This window comes from Lonchura striata, chromosome 1 (assembly GCF_046129695.1).
Source record: "Lonchura striata isolate bLonStr1 chromosome 1, bLonStr1.mat, whole genome shotgun sequence".
Classification (NCBI taxonomy): domain Eukaryota; kingdom Metazoa; phylum Chordata; class Aves; order Passeriformes; family Estrildidae; genus Lonchura; species Lonchura striata.
This window is the reverse complement of record NC_134603.1, coordinates 101,925,607-101,947,242: the sequence shown is the minus strand read 5'-3', so window position 1 is coordinate 101,947,242 and position 21,636 is coordinate 101,925,607. Positions and strand designations below refer to the sequence as shown.

General features: G+C 35.3%; 1 protein-coding gene across 4 annotated transcripts in view; it reads right to left on the bottom strand.

Moving 5' to 3' along the window:
• Positions 1-1,973: 1,973 nt before the first annotated feature.
• The window catches only part of CDH12 (cadherin 12), a 521,432-nt gene continuing 501,769 nt past the window's right edge, over positions 1,974-21,636 (bottom strand). For all 4 annotated transcript variants that reach the window (XM_077786157.1, XM_021546413.3, XM_021546438.3 and 1 more), the window contains 5 exons: positions 18,719-18,855; positions 11,962-12,083; positions 11,234-11,351; positions 6,700-6,951; positions 1,974-3,232 (listed from right to left, as the gene is read on the bottom strand). In XM_077786157.1, the coding sequence (XP_077642283.1) occupies positions 2,736-3,232; positions 6,700-6,951; positions 11,234-11,351; positions 11,962-12,083; positions 18,719-18,855 (1,126 nt within the window). In that variant the 3' untranslated portion in view covers positions 1,974-2,735. The remainder of the gene's footprint in view (positions 3,233-6,699; positions 6,952-11,233; positions 11,352-11,961; positions 12,084-18,718; positions 18,856-21,636) is intronic.

Below are 21,636 nucleotides of genomic sequence, written 5' to 3'. Positions count from 1 at the left end.
ATGAAATTAAACACAAATTTCCTGAATTCCAGGTTATGAATGAATGAAAAGCAATTCCTCTTAGTTCTACAGAGCTGTTTACAAAAAATACCCCTATTTTGTTAAAAGTGTTTGATCACTCTTCAAAAATGATCTTCAAATATTTTAATTATATATTTTTAGGGCACTTTTGTAAATAATTACTTTTTTTTCCAAAATCTTCCTGGATGCATATTAATAATGTGATAGCAACAGCTCAGCTACAAATACTTAAATGTCAAAAAGATACACTTGATATTCAATTTTGATATTGATATAACATACAGCCACTTACTGTCATATACAGATTGTGGGTAGCAGCATGTTAAAGATCACGTTTTCTGTCTACCCAATTTGGAAGTCAGGCTCACATATAAGCTGTCCAGCTTAGAACAAAAGCCTACCTATTCAAGACAACTAATGTTCAGCCAATATGCAATACAAACACAGAGAATCTCCTCAGGAGCGAGCATGCCTCATGGTATCAAAAAAGTCAAACACTGCCCTCACTTATGGTGATTTTATTCATGAAAGGCATATAAAGGACTAACACAGTTGCTGAGAACAGGGTTTGGCTACCGGACTGCACATCTGAAAATTATCAGAGTCAGATGTTTGTTTTAGTTGTGGCAACAGGGTAGGAGCATTGCCATGCACATGCTACTAGAGGAAGCTTTGCTAATTAGGTGTGACTTGTATGAATCAGGTCTTAGTTGTGGCTAGTAGAAAATATAAATATTTCTGGTTTTATCCAGCTCTGTTTTAGGCCCACTGTGCACCATCAAGTTGCTTTTGATATACTATCAAAATGTGTGAAAATTTAAAACAATCTTCTACACGAAAATATCTATGCTGTTGTTTCTGTGGGCTCTATCACTTCATCTGCTTCCCTGTCCTATGAAGAGACAATTTTTATTGGTTTAGTCTGTCTTTAGGGAATGCAGGACACCCTTCCTGAAAATAATAAAAACTACAAAATTTCCTTGTTGCCATCTGCTGTGTGTCTTCCTCAGCACACTGCTGGTATAAGCTATGCCAATTGTGCTTTTGATGCAGCCCTGTCCAATGATCCAAAACTCATTTAAAATATGAACCTTTCAGTCTTATTGGGAGGTTAATTTATATAATGTTGACATATCTTTACATTTCCCCAGAGGATAAAGGGAAACTTTTGAACATTAATAGCAGGCTTGTGATCTATGTATATCTGATAGTTATTAATTCCTTATCTATACAAAAGGTAAGCTATAGACCTGAGGTGAATAAAAGACTTCTGGTTCAAGAGAGACTCAGGCTGACCTTGGCAGTGCCATTAATAGTGAGTAGAGCTCAAACAGATTGCATAACACTGCAGAGACTTTGGAAGGAGAATATAAGGATATATGCACTTTGAGACCCATAAACCATTGTCTTACAAAATGTCTATGTCTTAGATCATCAGAAAAAGTCACATAAAATAGTTTTGCAAGACATTTTCCAAGACAAAATGCCTTGTGCATATCTGAACTTCTGTCATCTGCACAGCTACATTTAGGCATGGGTATGTACATAAAAAGTGGACAAAAGTGCTGGTTTATATATTTATTCTGATTCTGTTTAAATTTTGTCAAGAACAAAATTAAGGAAGTCTCCAACCTCAAAAGGTTTTCTAAAATGTTTCCTGTGGATGTGGCAGTGAAATATGGTGATATGCTGAACTGTAGCAGACAATCAATGGAAAAATAACTATATTTATAATATATATGCTTATGGTGCCTACAAAGTAACAATCTAACTGCAAAAGAAAAGTGGTGTAGAGTTATTTACATGTACTTCTTTAGTGATACTTACAATGGAAAAGGTGTCTTGGTACTCAAAGTACAATAACAGTCTTTAAAAACTCTCCATTTTTACGTTCTAATAATAGTCTCATTTCAAAAGAAGGAGACAAGGGAAATTTCCTTCACATCAAGGAATAGCGGCTTTCATCTTTTTATTATTTTGGAAAAATGTAGTATTTGTATGAACATTTTAAATATTCACTGATGTATGCTAAGATATTTTCCTTTTTAATTTGGGCTTTACATCTTCAAAGTGAGCAATAGCATTTTAAACTTAAATTTTCAGTGAAACTCTGGAAGAGGAAATATGATGTCTCAACATACTGTTTTCTTTAAAAAAACCAACAAACATAATCCCCAAATACAATGTACACACCCCCCCTCCTCCCCCACAGTTCTAGTCATTAGATACTCCAGGAAGTGATCTCCATTTTTTTTTTTTCTAAATGAAGTCAGCATGTTGCTATTGCTTCTTGTCTTAAAGTTCGTGTTTGATTTACCATTCAGTTTTGTAACACCATCACAGCAGACAGTTTACCACTTAAATGATAAAAGTTTCAATAGGCACTTTAGTGGAATTACGAAAAAGCTACCACTCTTCCACCATGATGCCAGAAAGCTACCTTCTTTCTAAGTCAGGTCAGTAAACTGCACCTTGTAGGCCTGAGCTTGTCTCGGTGTAATTCCAGAGTAACAAAATAACAACAACAAAAACCTGTGTATGTTACAGGATTTATAATTCTTTCTTAAATCAAACCAAAACTGACGGTATGATAAATGTAGTAACTTGCTGGAAACAATTGCTGTCTTTTATAATTGTCTTATATAAAGCTTAGGTTTATCTTTTAAATTTGTTGTTGGGTTGCTTTTCTTTTTGTTTCACTGTTGTAGTTGTACTTAAGTGACTTTGTCAGGGTTATAACTTTCTTCTCCAAACATATCTGCCAGGATCTTAAAGCGAGGTCCCCAGTCACTCAGATAGTCATAATCCTGATCTGCCTCTGTAGTGAGGGAGTCTATAGAGCTCAGAGACTCTGCAACAGATCCATTTCCTTCATACGCATAGGTAGCCAAGGAGTCATAAGGGGGTGCAGATGGATCTACATCATTTTCCTGCAGCCTTTGATTAATGAAATCTCTTATATCTGTGTTATCTTCCGCTGGTGGTCTGTGGCGTGTAAAACGCAAGGTGTCTGGTTTTATGTCCCTGCGTATTTTATTATCTTCAATCACTTTGGGATTCCTCAGGGCACCTATGTCAAAAGCCTGGGTGTCCTCTTCTCCACCTCCTTCATCATCATAATGGATAACATTATCTCTGATGTCTTCTTTAGAGGTCATCAGGGTGTCTTTTTTCTTCTGCCGTCGTAGCGCTACATACAGTACCACAATGACTGTAACGAGAGACAACTAAATTTAAGACATGCAGAGAAATAATTTAGTACTTTGATGACACATCATTATAGCTTTCTTTGAAAGTCACAAGCAATCAAAGAGATTTTTGTCCTTAGAAAAGAGCAGTGCTTAGCAGTGCTCTAGCCAATGAAAAATTACTTGCTCTTTGACATAGGAGTCTAACTTTCCCAAGTGCTTGCTGTACTGCTGGAGAAAGTACCAAATAATTTTCCTGCTAGCCTGCTTTGCAAATGAATAGGACTTCAGGCTTTAGTTCAGAGAAACAGAGATGTGATTTTTTAAGAAAATATTTTCTATAGAAAAATAGAGAAAAGAACCCTAAATTTACACATTGAAGACAAGAATTAAAAACTAAACCAAGACCCCCACAGTATATTAGAAAAAAATGGAATTTTTGCAATACAGAAAAAATAATCCTCCTGTATATTTTTATACAGTACACTTCAGTCTCTTCAGGGATCTGCTTCAAAATATTACTTGTTATAAGGTTCTGGAGAGAAGAGGGGTCCAGGAGAGCTGACTGATTTTTAAGTATCATGTCCTCCAAACTCAACAGTGGTCCAACTTGAGGAGCAGGAAATCAAGAAAAGGCAGCAGGAGGCCTGCACTGATGGATAAGAAGCTCTTGACTAAGCTCGGTGATGAAAAAAGAGGCATCTAAGAGTTGACAAAAGGAACATGCGTGCCAGGAGGAATATATGGTGACAATCTGAACACACAGGAATGCAGTAAGGAAAAAGAAAGCCTGCATGGAGCTGTCTCAGGAAGGACATGAAGGGCAGCAAAAAGGCTTTGTACAAGTAAGACAGAAAGAAAGGGTAGAAGGGTGAAGGTGGGCCCACTACTGAATGGGGCAGGGGAGCTGTTGCCAAATGACATGGAAAAGGCCAACCTAGTCAGCAACTTCTTTGCCTCTGTCTTTTTTTGTAAAGTTGTCCTTCAGTAATTCCATGTCTCTGAGACCAGAGAGAAAGTCTGAAATACAAAAGATCTAATCCTTGGTGGAAGAGGATCAGGATAGAGAATACTTGAACTAACTGGACACACAAGTGCATGGGATATGGTGAGATACACACATGAATGATGAGGAGGGTCGCTGCTATCATTGTGAGGTTATTTGTGATAATTTTTGAAAGGTCTTGGTGACTGAGAAAGGTTTCTGAAAACTGGAGCAAATGTCACTCCTATCTTCAAATAGGACAAGAAGAATGAGCTAAGGATCTAGAGTGGTCAGCCAGTATCACCTTGATTTTTAGGAAAGTGATGGAGCAAATAATTCTGGAAACCAAGAAGGGTTGTAAGACCAACAGGCATGAATTTATGAAGGTGAATTTCTGCTTTGCTCACTTGATAGCCTTCCACAATAAGATGACTCGTTGATGAAGAGAGAAAAGTGCAGTAATTTTATCTCAATTCTACCAAAACTTTTGATATTATCTTTCATAACAATCTTCTCAGAAAACCTGAGAAAGTGTGTAATATAGAAGCGATGGTGGGGTGGATTGCAAAGCCGCCAAACTACCAGACTGTAAAGGTTGTGAGCAATATTTCAAAGACCAGATGGAGTCCAGTCTCTAATAAAGTACCACAGGATTTGGTACTGGGACTACTTTTGTTTAATATTTTCATAAATAGCCTGGATGGTGGGATGGAGTGCACCCTCAGCAAGTTTTCAGGCAATAAAAAAAGAGTGGTTCCACTGTTCAAAAGGATCTCATCAGGCTGAGGGAGTGGGACAAAAGGAACTCTATGATGTTCAAAAAATAGAAATTACAAGTCCCACACAGAGAGAAGAGTAACTGCCCACTGTAGATGCTGTTGGCCAACTGACCAGAAGGCAGTTTGATGGATGAGGCTTTGTGATCCTGGTGGAAAGCAAGTTCACCATGAGCCATCAGCGTGCCTTTGTGTCAAAGATCAACAGCATTTGGGACTGCATTAGGAGAAACATTGCTAGCAGGTCTAGTGAGATGGTCATTGCCCTCTGCTCAGCTCTGCTTATGTACACTCGGAGTTCTGGGCCCAGTTCTGGGCTTCTCCATAAAAGATGGACATGAACTCCCTGACGTGAGTCCAGTGTAGAAGCACAAAGATGATTAAGGGATGGGACCGTCTGCCACACAAGGACAGGCTAAGAGAACCAGGTCTGCTCATTCTCTGCTCATTCTGGAGAAGGTACAGTGGGATCTTACCAATTTGAATAAATACCTGAGGATGGAAGTAAAGATAGAGCCAGGCTTTTCTGAGGGGTGTCCTGTTACAGGACAAGAGGCAATGGACACAAACTGAAATGCAGAAAATTCCATTAAAATGTAAGAAAAACGGGCTTTATCACCAGGAAGTCAAGCAGAGGAATATGTCGCCCAGATAAGTTGTGGGGTATCCACATGCTCTAACTAGAATTGTGGCAAAGGAGACAGCATTTTTCTTGCTTCAGAAAAACTGAAGTTGTTTTGTTTAGTTGGTTTTCAGTTTTGTTTTAAATTCTCCAGAATTAGTGTATTTGTGACTATAAATGCTACTCCATGGAAAGTGTGACCATTTGACATTCTTGTTCTGATTTGAAAAATATTTTTCTTACAACATAATTTTTTGACATGGAGGAGAAATCCTGACTTTTATCCACTCTTACTCAGAACCTATTTCTGTAACCCTGAGCCTTTAGTAACTTACTTAAGTGGCACATGCATCATCCAAATGCAATGAGTTATCCACATTATAGTCTATGTCAGGAGCTATTTTTGGGTACACATTAGGCTATCATGGGACCTTGGATGCCACTAATATCAAAACTAGGCATAGGCCAGCATCTGTAAGATTCAATCTGATTTCTAAAGCCCACATTGTGTCTGTGTAAGCTTTAAAGTTGTGTTTATTTCATTAGCAGTTCCTTCAGGCTATATTACAAGTAAGATGCAGTTTTGATATGCTGTAATAACACAGTATATAAATATAAGGTAGAACAAGTAATAATGCCACCTTATGAAATCAATGCCTGGCTGAAATAATAAAATCTTCCTGTGAAGCTTAATATAGATGTGGCCAGTAACAGTCTATGTTACAATTATTTTCTCCTCTTCCATTTCTTCATTCTCCTTTTGCTTAAGTGGTCCTGAAGAATTAAATAAAAACTCTTACTGTGTTCTGACTGCTGTTACTGTCAGTAGAATGTGTCTACTTTAGTAATAATCTAAAAAAATAATCTTTCAAGAAAGATATTTAAAATAATTTTAGAGAAAAAATATTATTTGGATTCCATTGGAAACTGATTCTCTTAATGCAATAAGAGATATTGCATGGGTTAGCAGATTCATAGTCATGAGCAGTGCTTTGGGAAATAAACAGAAATAAACAGCCACACATTTTCCATGGATTTTGGTAAAAACTAGGTGAAGCTAGTGAATAATGGGAGTAAAGCACTTTGCAGGGTTTCATGAGTACTAACCTAGAAGTATAACAATACACAACAAGATTGCAATCAAAGCTCCTGTGCTGAGGCCGACTGGTAAGAAGATTGCTTCCACGTTGCAGGACTGGATGGTGCCATCAGAATCACATCTGCAAACACGGATAGTCAAAGTGTTTGTGCTGCTCTGGACAGGGTAACTGCTGTCTTCAATTACTACTGGAAGAAAGTACAGCTCTTGCTGCCTTCTGCTGTAGCCATTTCTCCTGGTTTCAATCCCAGCTGTGTTGTCTGTAAAATATGACAGTCGTTAGCAGATTTTTATTGTGTACTTCACTCCATATTGTAGCTTGCATCACCCTCAGTAATAGGCTGGTATTTCATATTTGAAACTTGGTGAATGACATGCATTACGTAATTGCCTTGCTTTGCCTTTACAGAAGGTAAAGGTATTCTGACTGGTACAGTTAGTTTTTGCAGAGCCTTAAACAATATTCCTTTTCTTGTAAACCTTTTAACAGCTGAAATTTCAAAGATAAAAATAACTAAAAAATCCCCAAACAAAACATTACAAGTGTGATTATGAAGACTTTTCAGTTTTTTTCACGTGATCTCCTTACATTCTAAACCTGTGGTCCAAAGGATTTTGATTGCATATGAATTTAGAATAATGTCTCTATCAACTAATTAATTACCTTAAAAAAAAAAGTCATATACATGGACAATATGCAATCATTATTTTAACTTTCCTGTTCTGTTAAAAATAACTAGAGAAATGAACTGAGTACTAAAAAAATCAGTACAGTTTCCATCAATTAGTCCACTTGTAGACTTCTGTAATTTGTTCCCAGTTAGTTATTGTTGCTTTTCCTGCATCAAACAAACTAGCCAGGAAATGATGTAAAGATTAAAATAATTACATTAAAAGCAAAACCAAAATTAATTTGGCAGGGAATTAATGAGATGGAAGAACAAAATAAAAAGTAACCTGCTGCAATTACAATTTTCTATCTCACTTATATGGTTTATCATATTTCTTAAAAGATGTCACATGATGGTTTTCATGCCTCAGAGGTTTGTTATGAGGTAAAAGGATTAAGGGCTCTGAATGTCACACTCAAATACTGGTATGGAGTTCTTATTAAGGACAATAAGGAGGAACCCTAAATACCCAAAATTAGGTATGTTATGATTAGATGCCACTGAGAAGATGCATAGCTAAAAAAATGTTTCAGGCACCTCCTTTTCATCAAACTCAAACATGGACAGGTCAAGTTCAGTTACACTTAGTTTTGAAAAGAAAAAATGGCTCAGAATAGTTTGAATCAAACGAGCTTCCATCTTCAGCTTTTTCTTTCTATCTATGATTAATCACCTGCACTGTATAAAAAGTTTAAGAACTAATTTGAAGACATTAACTTTAATCTTATTTCTATTATTTTTTTCCATATTTCTATTATTAGAATTATTTATTTTCTTTAATTTTTTCCTCTAATTGAAACACTGAAGATCACTTTAATAGCTTACAATGCAACTAAATAACTTCCCATCCTCCATTGAGAAGAATCAATCAGATCAGCCTCTTAACTCCTTGATTTTGAACACTTTTTGTTGCTCTTTTATGACCTCTTTCAATTGTTCAAAGTTCTTTTGAGAATATGAACACAGGTGGATGTTTGAACTCTATACAGAAGAGTCTAGAAAAGTTGAGATAGCTTCTGATTTTTCAATCAGTTGGCAATAAATTAATTTATAGGATATGTGTGAGAAAAGGAAATTCTTTCTCTTACATGAGCAATGGAGTGTGCTCCACATGAAAGCTGCACTCTAGAGAGCAGAGTGAGGCCAGCAAAGCAGGAAGAGGGAGACCTGCAGTCCCTTTGGAAGCACTCCAGCTCTGCCAGGGCATCACTTCTATTAACAAGGTAGATTGACCTCAGTGCTGCTGAAAGGCAACCTTGAGCTTCTGTCTTGCTCTAATCCTCATTAAGTTATATTCTGAAGTTGGGGGCTTCTCTTGGGTGCAGCACAAGAATAACTGCTGAAGTATCAGACTACCCATGATTGTCAGTTGTATAGAATAGCACGAGGATTAGGGCTTCTTGATATATTTAAAATTTTTAAATGCCACCTTTATTTGTAAAAGCATTATTTGTACTACAGTGAAAAAACAGTACTCTGTCCTCAAAAAATAGAAAAAATTGCTTTAACAAAATACCTACCTGTTGCTTACATAATTGCTAACTTAATAGAAAATGGTACTTTTTTTAAAAGGTTTCTCTAGTGAAAATAAGGTTGTGTTGCCACATCTCTCAATTGTGCACAGAACAGACCTTTGTCCACCTTTTTGGCAAAAAAAAGGCAGATGATACTGCAAGACAGGGTTTTTGTTTAAACAGATTTTTTTCTAATATCTCTGTGAATCATTGACAATGAAAAAAGGTTTTTATGGTTTTTTTTTGTTTAAGACATTGTAACAAATCAGATATTTATTTTTTATTTTTCATTTTTTTAATAAGTTTTAAGAAGTGCTTTTAAAAGTTTATATCTTGGAGGTTTCCAGTTTTTATCAGAATATTGCACTTGTTTTTATGCAGTAGGGAAGCTTCATTAACAGATTACTGAGATCCAAAGTCATCTCAGTGTCAACATTACTGTTTAAACAGGGAAATTTAATTATCTAATAATATTTGAACAATTTCTTTGCCAAACTAACATGCTAAGTACACTTACAAAAGCTGCAATTACTATATAGACTTGCTAAGTTTAAAAATTCTTTTGATTATTTAAATCTGTTAAAATTATCTGAGATAACTTATTTTTAAAGCAGAAGTTTGTTATTATTTTAAAAAATCAAAACAACAAACCTTGGTGAAGTTAAGGGATATTTTAAAAAACAGACAAGCAAAAGAAATAAATTAAAGATCTTATTTTAAAGAAATCTTTACCAAAAAATTTAAAGGTATTTAGAAATACATAGTATTTATGTTCAAAGACTATATAATTGTGAAGATTCTACCCATATGGGCTTTGAACTATGTTCCAGAGCAGAGTAATGCCCAGATCTTCCAGGAACAGAAGTAAGGGAGCCTGGATCTGTTGTCAATCCTTCATATTCATTGAGCTGTCTGTCTCAAGAAAATTGTTTGAATGCCCTTTGATAAAATGCATTAGAGCTACCCAGTTTTGGTTTTATAAGATACTAGTATTCATGTCTACAATATTATGAATGGTTTCACTGTATTCTCTATTTATGAATCCTTAAGTGATGTTCTTGGCTCATTGGTTCAATCTCTTTAACTATCTGTGACACACAAAGATAAAAAGTCACTATTAAGTTTGAGAAGAAACCATTTTCATTGTATCAGCCTCACAGGAGAGCTATACATAAAGAGAAAATAAGAGCAGTTTGTTTTTTCAAATTTATTTCTTCCTGATGTTTCTTCAGGATTAATAGTGGTTAGCTTATGTAGTTGGCTTAAGGTTTCTACTAAATAAGAATGTCAATAATGTGTGGCTTCAAAAATTATGTGGGCCATATACATAATCTAAATACTTTTTTTTTAAAGGCTAAAAAAAGGCTTTTGCAATTTTATTTCAATTGGTGGATTATTAATTTCTAGCAGTTTTATGGGCTCGGGTCACTTAATCCGCAAGAAAGGAACTTTTACTTCACAAACAATGTAACCTCAAATTTAAATTGAAAACAGCAATTAAAAAATTAAGAATTATATACTTTTTTAGATACTTATAACCTGCAGAGTCAAATGTTTTTGATTTTTTTTGGATGGCTTTAGGTGTTCTTTCTTTGAAGTGTAATTTAAATTTAAAGTTCTTCTAATAGCTCAAATACTTATTTTTCGTTTATTTGACTAAAGTAGTTAGTAGTTAAAATTTACTACAGGTTCAGTTAAGCTATGTCTGTTCACAAAACTACATCCTTGGGAATGCTTACAGTAGAAAAAAAAAGATTAATTTTTTTTGTCTTGGTTTTTTCTTTGCCATCTAACAAAAGATGTTCAATTTAATTAGGATAAAAAAAGGATATTCGGTTACGACAAATGTTGGAAGAAAAATCAAGGATGTCAATTGTATAAATTTACATGTTATTAAGGGTGTTGTACTTCAGCAGTCCATATTTAGAACTCACTGTACTGCAGGACTATGTATCCTTAAGAAAGCACAACATCTGGGTACTTTGAAAATGGTTAGCAAAGTCATAGTATTTAAACAAGACAGCAAGAGTGCCTTGTTTAAAGGTATACCTGCATTGGCATATGGATTCTTCCTGAGATACTGAGTGATAAAAGGAAGAAAATAAAACAGGTAGCAGTGTTTTTGGAGGCCTGTAGGGAAATCTCAGCCTTTGGTGTTCTGACAATTCCTGCCCCTAAAAATAAGAAAAGGTGCAAGACCTGAATTTATATTAATATAAGTCCCAGCGAGTTTAGCAATTAGAAATGTCAAAGAAAAACGTTAGGTCTGCAAACACAACTGTAATTGAAAGTGAGCATATTTGTCATTGTCACTACAGTCTGCTGCTCTGACAGAGAGTTATGGGTAACCAACTTACTTCTGTAGTCATGGACTGTGAAGTTTGGTTTGTTGGAAGCCTCAGATGACAATTTGAAGGAAAACCTTTGCCCAGCTGGTGACAAATCTTTATCTGCTGCAGTGATGGTCTGTATCACCTGAAACCAGATTAATTCTGTCATCAGTTCATTCTTCCTAAAGAAGCAGTTTTGTAGAAGTGCAAAGTGAACATCAAACAAAACTGTTGAAAGTGAGATCTTGCTGGATTACTGTCATTCACTTAAAACACTGCACAGTAGAAGCAAGAAGTCTGAATTCTATAACCACCAGAGAACTCAGAAGGTCTTGCTTTGACATATCTGATAACAATCAGAATAATTTACTGTATATTCATGGTATTTAATATTTATTATTTATATTGGAAATCACGTGATGGCTTTCGGTTGAATGGTTATGCCTCACTTTATCTGCTACTACTTCTGTCACAGTTACAACCCTTTAAGAAAGGGGTGCTTTCTCCTCTCATAGCTATTAAATGCACAGTAAAGGGTGGCTTAGGCCCATATAATAGGAGAAATTTTAAAAAAATAGACTGAAAATTGACCATAAAAGTCAACAAATAGACTTCCAAGATGTATTTCCAACACAAACATTTTGTTTGTAGAAGAATTATGCCCATGATGTACTTTTTTAAACCCAGAAATTTCTACTGCTATAAATAATAAGGAAAAAAAAAGCAAAAGAGCAAGCATCACAAATTTTAAATACCTGTCCAGGCTTGGCATTTTCACATACAGATGTCTCATATGGAACTGAAATTTCAGGAGGAAACTCGTTGACATCCAAAACATTTATTATAACATTGACTTTGCTGGTTAATAGTGGGTTACCTATAAATAATATTAGAATAAAAACGTTACGTTTGTTGTCATCACCAGTCTCATGAGCTGTCATAAACTTGTGATCTCAGTACTGTGGCTCCCAAATGCCCTTGACTTCCATTTATTTCTGATTTGAACTAAGAAGAAAACAGAATCAAACTTATCAATTTGTGTCAGACTTTGATCCATTACTCTTCATGGGTTAAGGAATCAATCAGTGTGATTATGTTTATCAGAGCATAAATGGAAAAAAAGTTGTACCTGTTATTAAGAATGCAAACTTTTCTCAGATCACTTTTCATTAAACCTGTGGAAAACACTTCCAATGATTAAAACTAAATTCTGTTTTCCACAACTAAATGCAGAAAATCAATATTTATTGCCTAGCCATTGTTTAAATCTTCAAGATATCAAGGAGGCAAGATGAGCATACCAATTTAGAAGACAGAAAAAGAGAGAAAGATATGGAAAAACAAAATCTCTCTGAAAGCCAGACAGAGCCAGTGTTAAATTTAGCAATGAAATACACACAGCTAGCATTCAACTATTTGGCCATGTTATGAAAGATATTTTTCTTTAACTGCAAAAGTAATTGCAGGCAGCAAATACTTTTGTGCAAAAGAAATGTTAAACAACATGAATGTTGTTAATGTTAATGTTAAACAACAGTATACACCATGTTTCTTTCCACTGTCCTTCCTCCATAGATAATCCTCATCAGTCACTAGATGCATTTTAAAAACAAGTTTACTCGCAAATGCAATGTCTGACCAAACAGAGACACTAGTACAATACAAAGCAGAAAATGTTCTCTTTTACTTTATGCTGAGACCTCCTGCAAAATAGCTAATACATGAAAAATAGTATAGCTGGTGAGTCAAAAGTATAATTATTTTATCTTTTTTCACTTAAGATGAATGGCAAAAACATTTAACTACTGAAAAAATCTATGCTATAAATCAGGGTGTTGTAGGAATGACACCATGGGATGATGCTTAAGTACAAGAGGAGCTGTCTTGAATCTTCAGGAATAAATCACAGAATCATAGAATGGCTTGTGTGGGAAGGAACTTTAATGATCATCTAGTTCCAAGCCCCCCGTCACAGGCAGAGACACCTTCCACTAGACCAGATTTCTCAAAATCCCTTTCAACTTGGTCTTGGACACTTCCAGGGATGGGGCACTCACAATTCCTCTGGGCAACCCCTGCCAGTGTCTCAGCACCCTCACTGTAAAGAATTTCTACCTCATACCCAATCCAAATCTACTCTCATTCAGTTTGAAGCCATTCCTCCTTGTTCTGTCATTACATTTTGCTAGCTAAAGTCCAGCTTTCTTGTAGGCTCCCTTCAGGTATTGGAAGGCCACAATTAGGTCATCCCAGAGCATTCTCTTCTCCAGGCTGTAAAAACTCAATTCTCTCAGCCTGTCTTCATAGGAGACATGCTCCACCCTCTGATAATCTTCATGGCCGTCAATGGACCCTTCAAATTATTTGCATTGGACACTTGCTTTGCAGTTTGTATAATCCTTGGCATTTCTTTTGTTTATAACTAACACAGCAAGGGGCAAAGTCTCTTCACGTTGTCACTGTAAAAAAATTGCATGCTTTCTTCCTTATTCTTAGGAACTACTAAATGCAGTAATAGTTTCATGAGATGTCTGTCAAAACCAAAGCTATTCCCCAGTGATTTCTTAGTTACATAGGACTAGCTGCAAGATGAACTTTGTTTTACTTATTTACAAGTAGTAGGTAAACTGACCAAGCTATAAACACAGATTGGAACCAAGAAGACAACAAAAATGCACCACCCAGATCACACTTTTGTAGTCCCTACCTATGAATTTAATATAGAAATATTTAATATTTAATAGAGAAAATATATAATGACATCTCTTTGAATTCTCATTAATTTCCAATTCAGCATCATCTCTACTTGCAGAATGTCTCTGTGGAGGAGGGCATTGTGCAGTACAATCAAAGACACAGTTTGGTCTAGCAGCTAGGAATTGGGCACTCATTCTTTAGGAGCCTAAAGAGCTGGAAGATATCTAGATCACTTGTTCACAGTTGAATTGGTTCCTTTGTATAACAGGAATTAAAGGGCAAGACCTCTATAGAGAGATGAGAAAATCCCTGAACAGGTCAAATTCACACAGCTACTGGGAGAAACAATCTGACCTAAAACTTGCCTCTGAGCAGTACTCACTGAAAAGGAGACATAACTGACATGGAGAAACTCAGGTTTTGTTTTAGATGTTTTTGTGTGTCTGTTCATTTTAAGGTACAACACTGAGAAACAGGGGTTCAGGACATATTCTTCAAACAGATTAGAGATTAATGCATTGCCACCAAAATGCAGGCATAGATGTCCATTTCCTTTTAGGAATATGTTCACAGTGCCTTTCCAATAAAACTTTTGAATGTATTCAAAATGTATGCATGATGTACATGAAAATATCAGATGATTTTGATAATTTCTGTTAGACATATAAGTTTCTTTAAGAAGCTTTTTAGGTCATATTTTTGTAAACTCTCTTGTATAAATTACTTTTTGCTGTTTTTGCAACAGTTTAGGTAGTATGTGACCTATACTTTTAAAATTAACAGAAGGATTTGACTTTTTTTCCCCCTTAAAATCACAACAGGATAGCATGCTCTGGAAATATACATGAATATGAGTATAAATTTTGCATTTATTTCTCACTGATGGTATCTGATTTATTCTCTGTGATTCTTTGGAAGCTATATTAGAGGCCAAAATCTTCTATTCCTAAGTATTTTAGCAAATTAGAATTTCACCTTTCATAAATGGTCTAGAAAAGTCAGATATGAAAGTAAACAGAACCACCAGAGCCTAAGATGAACCTATTTTCATTTTGTTTATATGATTTTCTTTCTGGTTTGTGCTGACATCACTTTAACTACTTGTGTATATAAATGAAGACTGCAAGAAGATTGTGTGCAGCTTTGAATTTATATGTAATACCAAAGACCTGTAATACTTGATGTGAACAAGCATGAAGAATTGCATTTAAAATACTACTTTGCAGACTTGACTTCCATTTTCTCTGGTTTTTGGTTGTTGTTTCTCTCAAAATCAAGTCTTCATCAACCCTGTGAACACAATTGTGACCTACATACTACTATCAGTGAGTGAGTCACTAAAAACATCTGCTTTATGCCTTTTAAACCCAGATTACACAGATGAGAAGACAAACTGGTGAAATCAGGACCGTAGAAATTAAGAAACTGATTTCATGTTTTGATTCTGTAAGATATAGGGAAACTAATTAGCTTCATTAATTTATTTTATCAACCTAATTAATTAGCTGACTTAATTTTCCCTTGTTTTTCCTGTCTAAGACAGTGACCATCCTGCTTCCTTTTTTTGCTTGATTACCATCATTTGTCAACATCATAATGGTTCAAAGCTATTACAGCAGTAGAAAACATGTAACATTCTTTGAATAATAAACTTGTGAAAATCCAAGGTATCTGAGAAAATAGATACTGACTATTGAGGGGAACTGCTGATTATTTAATCCCAGTTATGGTACACAGGATAACATCAACTCCATCTTGAGATTTAAAGTGAGGTTTCTTTAACAGTCTCAAGATTTTGGCCTAGACATAGGAGATTTAGGAAGATGGTTTGGACAGGAAGGATTATTACATAATTTTTACCCTTAAATTATGACTTGAGGGTAGGAAAGCAGTATTAAGTTCTAAAGAATTTTAGCTATCTCCTCTTCTGTAAAATTAAAAAAAAAACATTTGCATACTAGGTAATTAGGCACCATATGGAGGAAATTTTAACACTGGACTGTGATTTTTTTATGCCACTATGCTCTTATAGCAGCTCTTGGTACAGTTTTAACCTGGGGCAACCAGTGGTCTTGTGGACAATTCACATGCATGTGCTGGGAATTAGTAAGGGCAGGGACTACTCTTAAAGGATTGATTTACATGTGGGGACTCTGGAAGGTAAGAAGGCACAGAAATAAGTTACTTAATGCCAGCTGGCCTTTGTACTTGAAATGAATGAGAGCCATGCTCAATTTATTAGTTTGGATAGGTTCTATGGCATCAAAAATGTTCAGAAACAGCAACCATGCAGACTAGTAGAGTGTTGATTTATTCTAATTATAAAGAAATAAAACAACAAGCTAAAATGAAATATAGTCACATAATAAAAAAGTCAGAGGAATTGGGAAGTGAAATGGGAGAAAATAATGTGAGTCTGAAATAACCTTCACCTACTCAAGCACTTTGTTCTATATAAAACCTGAACTTTATATTTATGCATGGGTTAGAGATGTTCTACATCCAGCTGCTTTCTCAGCAAGTCTGCAGTACAATCATCCATCTCCTTAAAAACATCTCCATTTAGGGACAATTCAAGTAAAGTTAGTTTACAGAATGACCATTAGGATGTGCCTAAAAATTGTAGGAGGTGTTGTTGCTTTTCTCTCACAATGAGAAAACAAAATCTTAGCAATGATGTTTTTAAATAACATAATCTGACTGCTACTAGTTATGCATCTAGTCTTATTTTATAAAGATATATTATATTTGCAAAACTATACATTATATATATATATTTCCTTATAGAGAGATAAGTCACCAGGAAGTGGAAATACTTCAATAACAATACTGTCTGTTCTTTTCTGAAGAAAGTTTATGTAGCTAATTTCAATAATGGGCCACCTATTTATCTAGTCATGTATATGTCAAGGCACTTCTCAGTGCATTTTTCCTGTGATAAGGGAGGACAGTTTCAGTTTCTATGCCAGCACTGGACAGCAATTTTTTATATCAATATTTCTTCAAATATAGCAATTTCCCCTCAATCTTTTTTCAATTTTTTTCTCTCTAACCATTATTTTTTCTTTTGTGCAGTGTGTCATCCCTCAATCCTCCACCTTTTTTCCTACGCTCTTAGTCAGACAATTGCACATAATGTTTTGACAATTACTATAGTTCAAATCCTCACAGATTTTGCCAGGTACTAGTATAGTAGAGGTATGGCAATTGTTACCATTACAGATAATGGTTGATGTATGAATATTTGGGGATCTGCTCCAATGAAGCACAGATATGCTTTAGGTGCAGATTCTTAGTATAGCAATTTATAAAATTGGGGATATCAAAATATGTACTATTTGCTGCAGCTCTGCTTAAATGTCATATTATTATATATATGTGTCCATGGGCAAATAAATTTCAGGTTTTTCGATATCTTTAATTACTCTTGGGAATAATAAACAGATTTAAATCTGTTTATTAAAGTTTACTAAAACTGTTTCCCTTGCTGCAGGAAAAAAAAAAATTACAAACCTCAAATATCTTTTTCCCACTACTAAGCCTAAATAGTTAAGTTTTAATGAAACATAGATCATGATGAGATCTTCTTTTTGCATCTACCTGCCTTTCAGTTTCTCTGGAAACAAATTACTGTTCTGCTGGTTTTTCTGTGAATACACACCTGCACGTGTATCTCCATGCACTCAACCACTTCTGAAGCTTAGGTTTCTGTTAGTGTATGTCTTTTCCAATCTAGTGATAAAATTCAAGTGTTCATTTGACTGCTGTTCTCTTTATATTTTCAGGTTCCAAGGAGTGAACCCATGGTTCTTTTTGAGATAACTAGAACTGAGAATTCTGGAGTTTTTTTTAATCTGAAATAATATATACCATCTCTGCTTCCCAAGTCTCTCTCTTCCTGTTAGTAGCATGTATTTACTTTTGAAGACTCGGCCAACAATATATTAAAAAAAAAACGTTACTTGCTACAGAAATAACGTTTGCCTTTTCTGACATATAAACAACACAGAATGAATAAGAAATACAGTAGGACCCTCTTCTACAGCCTATTGATGTCAACAGAAAGAATTCTGTGGCCTTTGCACAACTGCTAAGTGACTGGAAGACTTTATTCAGAGCATGAGATACACCCATGAAAGTTACAGTTGGACAAGACCATGAATGAGAAAAGTCACACACATGGATGGCAATTAAGAAAGTTGCAGGTACATAATATAGTGGAAGAAGGGACTTCTTATAAAAAAAATACTATGAAAAAGACAAAAAAGACAAGAAATGAAACTATCCCACCACAAACCACATAGGAAAAGAAGCGGTTAGGCGTAAAATTTTGGGCAGAGAGAAGAGAGCAGAGATGCAGCACACTGATAAATTCATTTAGGGCATTAAATCTTGACTTACTTTTAGTGTACTTTCTATCTGACTATCAAATTACTCTTTAGGTTATTCTGCCTTCAAAAAGCACATTGACTGACCTGTTATTTGATTAACCTAATTTCCTATGAAGTGACTTACAAAATCAGAAATCAGAACTGGAAGGCATCCATACAGCTCCTCCTACTCTCCATGCTGACAAAATGTTTTTCAGCTTCTAAGGGAACTGTGGTTACATGAGGTCTGCTAGAAAAACCTTACTAAACAGGGCTGATTGAACATCACAATTGTCCTCATGAGTCTGGGAAAATGATATTCATTGAACCTTCTTAAATAAATTCTTGGCAATTCAAGTACTCCTCACATTATATTTATACCTGAGCATTATATGCTGAGAAAAATATCATATTAGCATATTAATTCAGTTTGTGTCATACTTACTAACTTTACTTGCAATTATAGAGAAATTGTATTGTGCTGTGCTTTCTCTGTCCAGTAATTCATTAGTAGCAATGGTTCCTTCAGTAGCGTCTATTGTAAAGTAGCTGTCCACATCGTTCTTCCAGTCCATGAAGTATCTGTATGTGAAAAATATTAAAGAAAGTAGATGCAAATGTGCAAAGATTACTCATTTATCATAGCAGCAGTGTATCTGCCTCAAGTTTTGTTATTTTTCTCTTTGCAGCTATTACCATCCTTGCAGGAAGACGACAATAAAGAATGATTTATTTATTTTTTTTTTTGCTGGGCTGGAATGCTCAAGGGGAAATGGGATATAATAAAAGGTTTAGTACTCCTGGTGTTCAGATTATTTGAAAACCTTGAAGTCCTAAGAAGTTGATGCACATCTTCTGTGACCCTGATTACTTGTATCAGCCACTTTGGAAGCACTATATAGGCTTAGAAGGAAAAAGAGAAAAGGTATGTGAAATAGGGCTTTAGGTGGTGAGTGGTGATGAAGAGTATGCAAGATCCAGTCTCTTTACATCCATTTGTAGCTGCAGTGGGCTGGACATAGCCTTACAAAGAGGTGCCCTAAAGGATTTTGGCAGAGTAACAGCAAGGGAGATGGAGAAAAGTATGCTTATTCCCACACACATATATAGGATCGATAAATTGCACTTTGCCTGTGTGAAGAATAGGCACCTTTCACTGGACCTGTGAGGAACAGGGAAATGCCATTGTTTTGTGCAGTTTTGTGTAGTTTTATTTTGTTTTGTTTTTCTGAGCCCTTATTTGTCAAGAAGTGTGAACATAGATTTAAAACTAGGAAGGTTTATTTATTTCTTATTTTTCTCTAGCGAGGAATAGAAAGCAGAGATGTACCTGGTAAAATAGCTGCTTAAAAGCAGTGTGATAACTATCCCAAACCCATTTCCCTTAAATGCTAATTATTTTGAAAGTCTATTTTCACATTTGATGCTACTGTTTGCAGTCATGACACGATAGTATTTTTTCTGATGCAATTGCCTCCAGCTACTACTTTCCTTTTCATTGTTAGTCTCTTCATACCTTGATAGTGTTTCTCAAAAACTAGATGGGATGAAATTGAGAAAGCCATTTGTGAGCAGTAGCAATAAGAACAAAATGGCACTCACCAAGTGCATTCAGAAGATTATAAAGCCTAGAGTACAACTTCTATGACACCTCATTTCATGTAAACCAGTGAGAACAGGAATAAAAGCTGCTTTTTCCATCTCTAATTAAAATTATTTATGTATTTAATATAGAAGGAATGGAATGATAAACACTGTGTTTACTTCTGCAGAAGGAAGCAATGGTAGAAAGGAATATATGACATATTCATAAAGAAAATATTTCTACTTGGTACTAAGAATGCCAATACCTCTGGAAGACTTGAAGAGCAAAAAAGCCACAAATGTGGCTTGTTTGGAAACATTTTGTTCAATCAAAATTACAAAACTATTCCTATCTGTAGATGAAATAGGTTATTTCATCAATTGACAGGCATCATTACCAGTTTGCAGGTTTAATTGAAAAGTCTCAGAAATGGTTTGCTAAAGGCAGCATGTATCCTTTTACATAGTTGAGCAGGCACATCTTCTTGAATATGATATTATTATCTACCCATATTGGTAATTTCACTCTCTCTGTTCAAAATTTGCTTGACATTAAAATTATGAAAAATATATAAACCATTTATTAGAAATATCATTACCCAAAGATACTTGCTCAGGAGCAGCAAAATTACTCTGTCAGAGTTTGCATGTTTAATAAATTATAATTTCTTCCAATATTAAATGCACAGCAACACACAAATAAATGAGTTCAAAACATGAGAAAGTCGCTTGGCTTTTATTGCCCCTTAGGAAGATTAACTTTGCCTGAGTATTCTGCATATTGCTGTATGAACCAGAGAAAAAAAATACAGGCCTTAATTCAAAGCACCATGTAGGGGATGACCTCCTTCACCAGAAGATTTGAAAGTACAGAAAACATATAAAAATATGAACATTGTTGTGTTGGAGGTGGAGTTCAGGCATGAATAATTGTAGTATCAGAATCTGATTGTCTGGAAGCATTCACACAGGTGACTAACTTCATGCACAGGCCCAGTATACATATTCCTAAACATCAACAGGATCAAAGTCCACAGTAAGCACTGCAAGACTAGCACTACTCCTGCTGGTACTTCAGGCAGAATTCCTCATGGCTTCCATGGAAATGGGAATTGAATTAAACATATTGTTTCAGCACCTCTCATTTTAAGATTATTCATATCTAATTAGACTACCAAAGGGAGAGGTATAGGCAGAATTATTGGAAATATATTGTCTAAAATAGATAAATTAACAGGAAAACCTGCAAACAAGCATCCATTCTCCCTCCTTTCATTGGTTCTTTGTGTATAGTACCCAAGAAAACATACCTAGTAGAAAAATCCTCTTACAGGCAGATCTTCTGGACACAGAATTTCTCCTAGGTATATCAGTAAGTCTGTCAAGCTTAAGAAAAGTGGGAATGGGACCCCATCTATCTGGTCTTGAAATGAAAATTTTTTGGGACACCCCAAGGGGAGGTCACTTTTGGCAAAGACCCTAAGAAAATATAGTTTCCTTTTATAGGCAGAAATCACTCATGCTCAGTGTATGATTTTTTATAAATAGGACAGCAAGAGCTAATCTCTTTCTAAGGCCAACTTCCTAGCCTGAGATCTGTCCTTAATTTGGAAGAGATGCTTTGAAGAAGAGAAGAAATGGGAAAAATGTCTCCAACCAGAAAAATCAGTAACTTTCCATAGATCAACTCAGATATCTGGGACATAAAGCCTGACATTTTTTGTGAGATTGGGATACACAGAGGAACACTGTTGAAATAACTGGTATTAGGACAGCTGT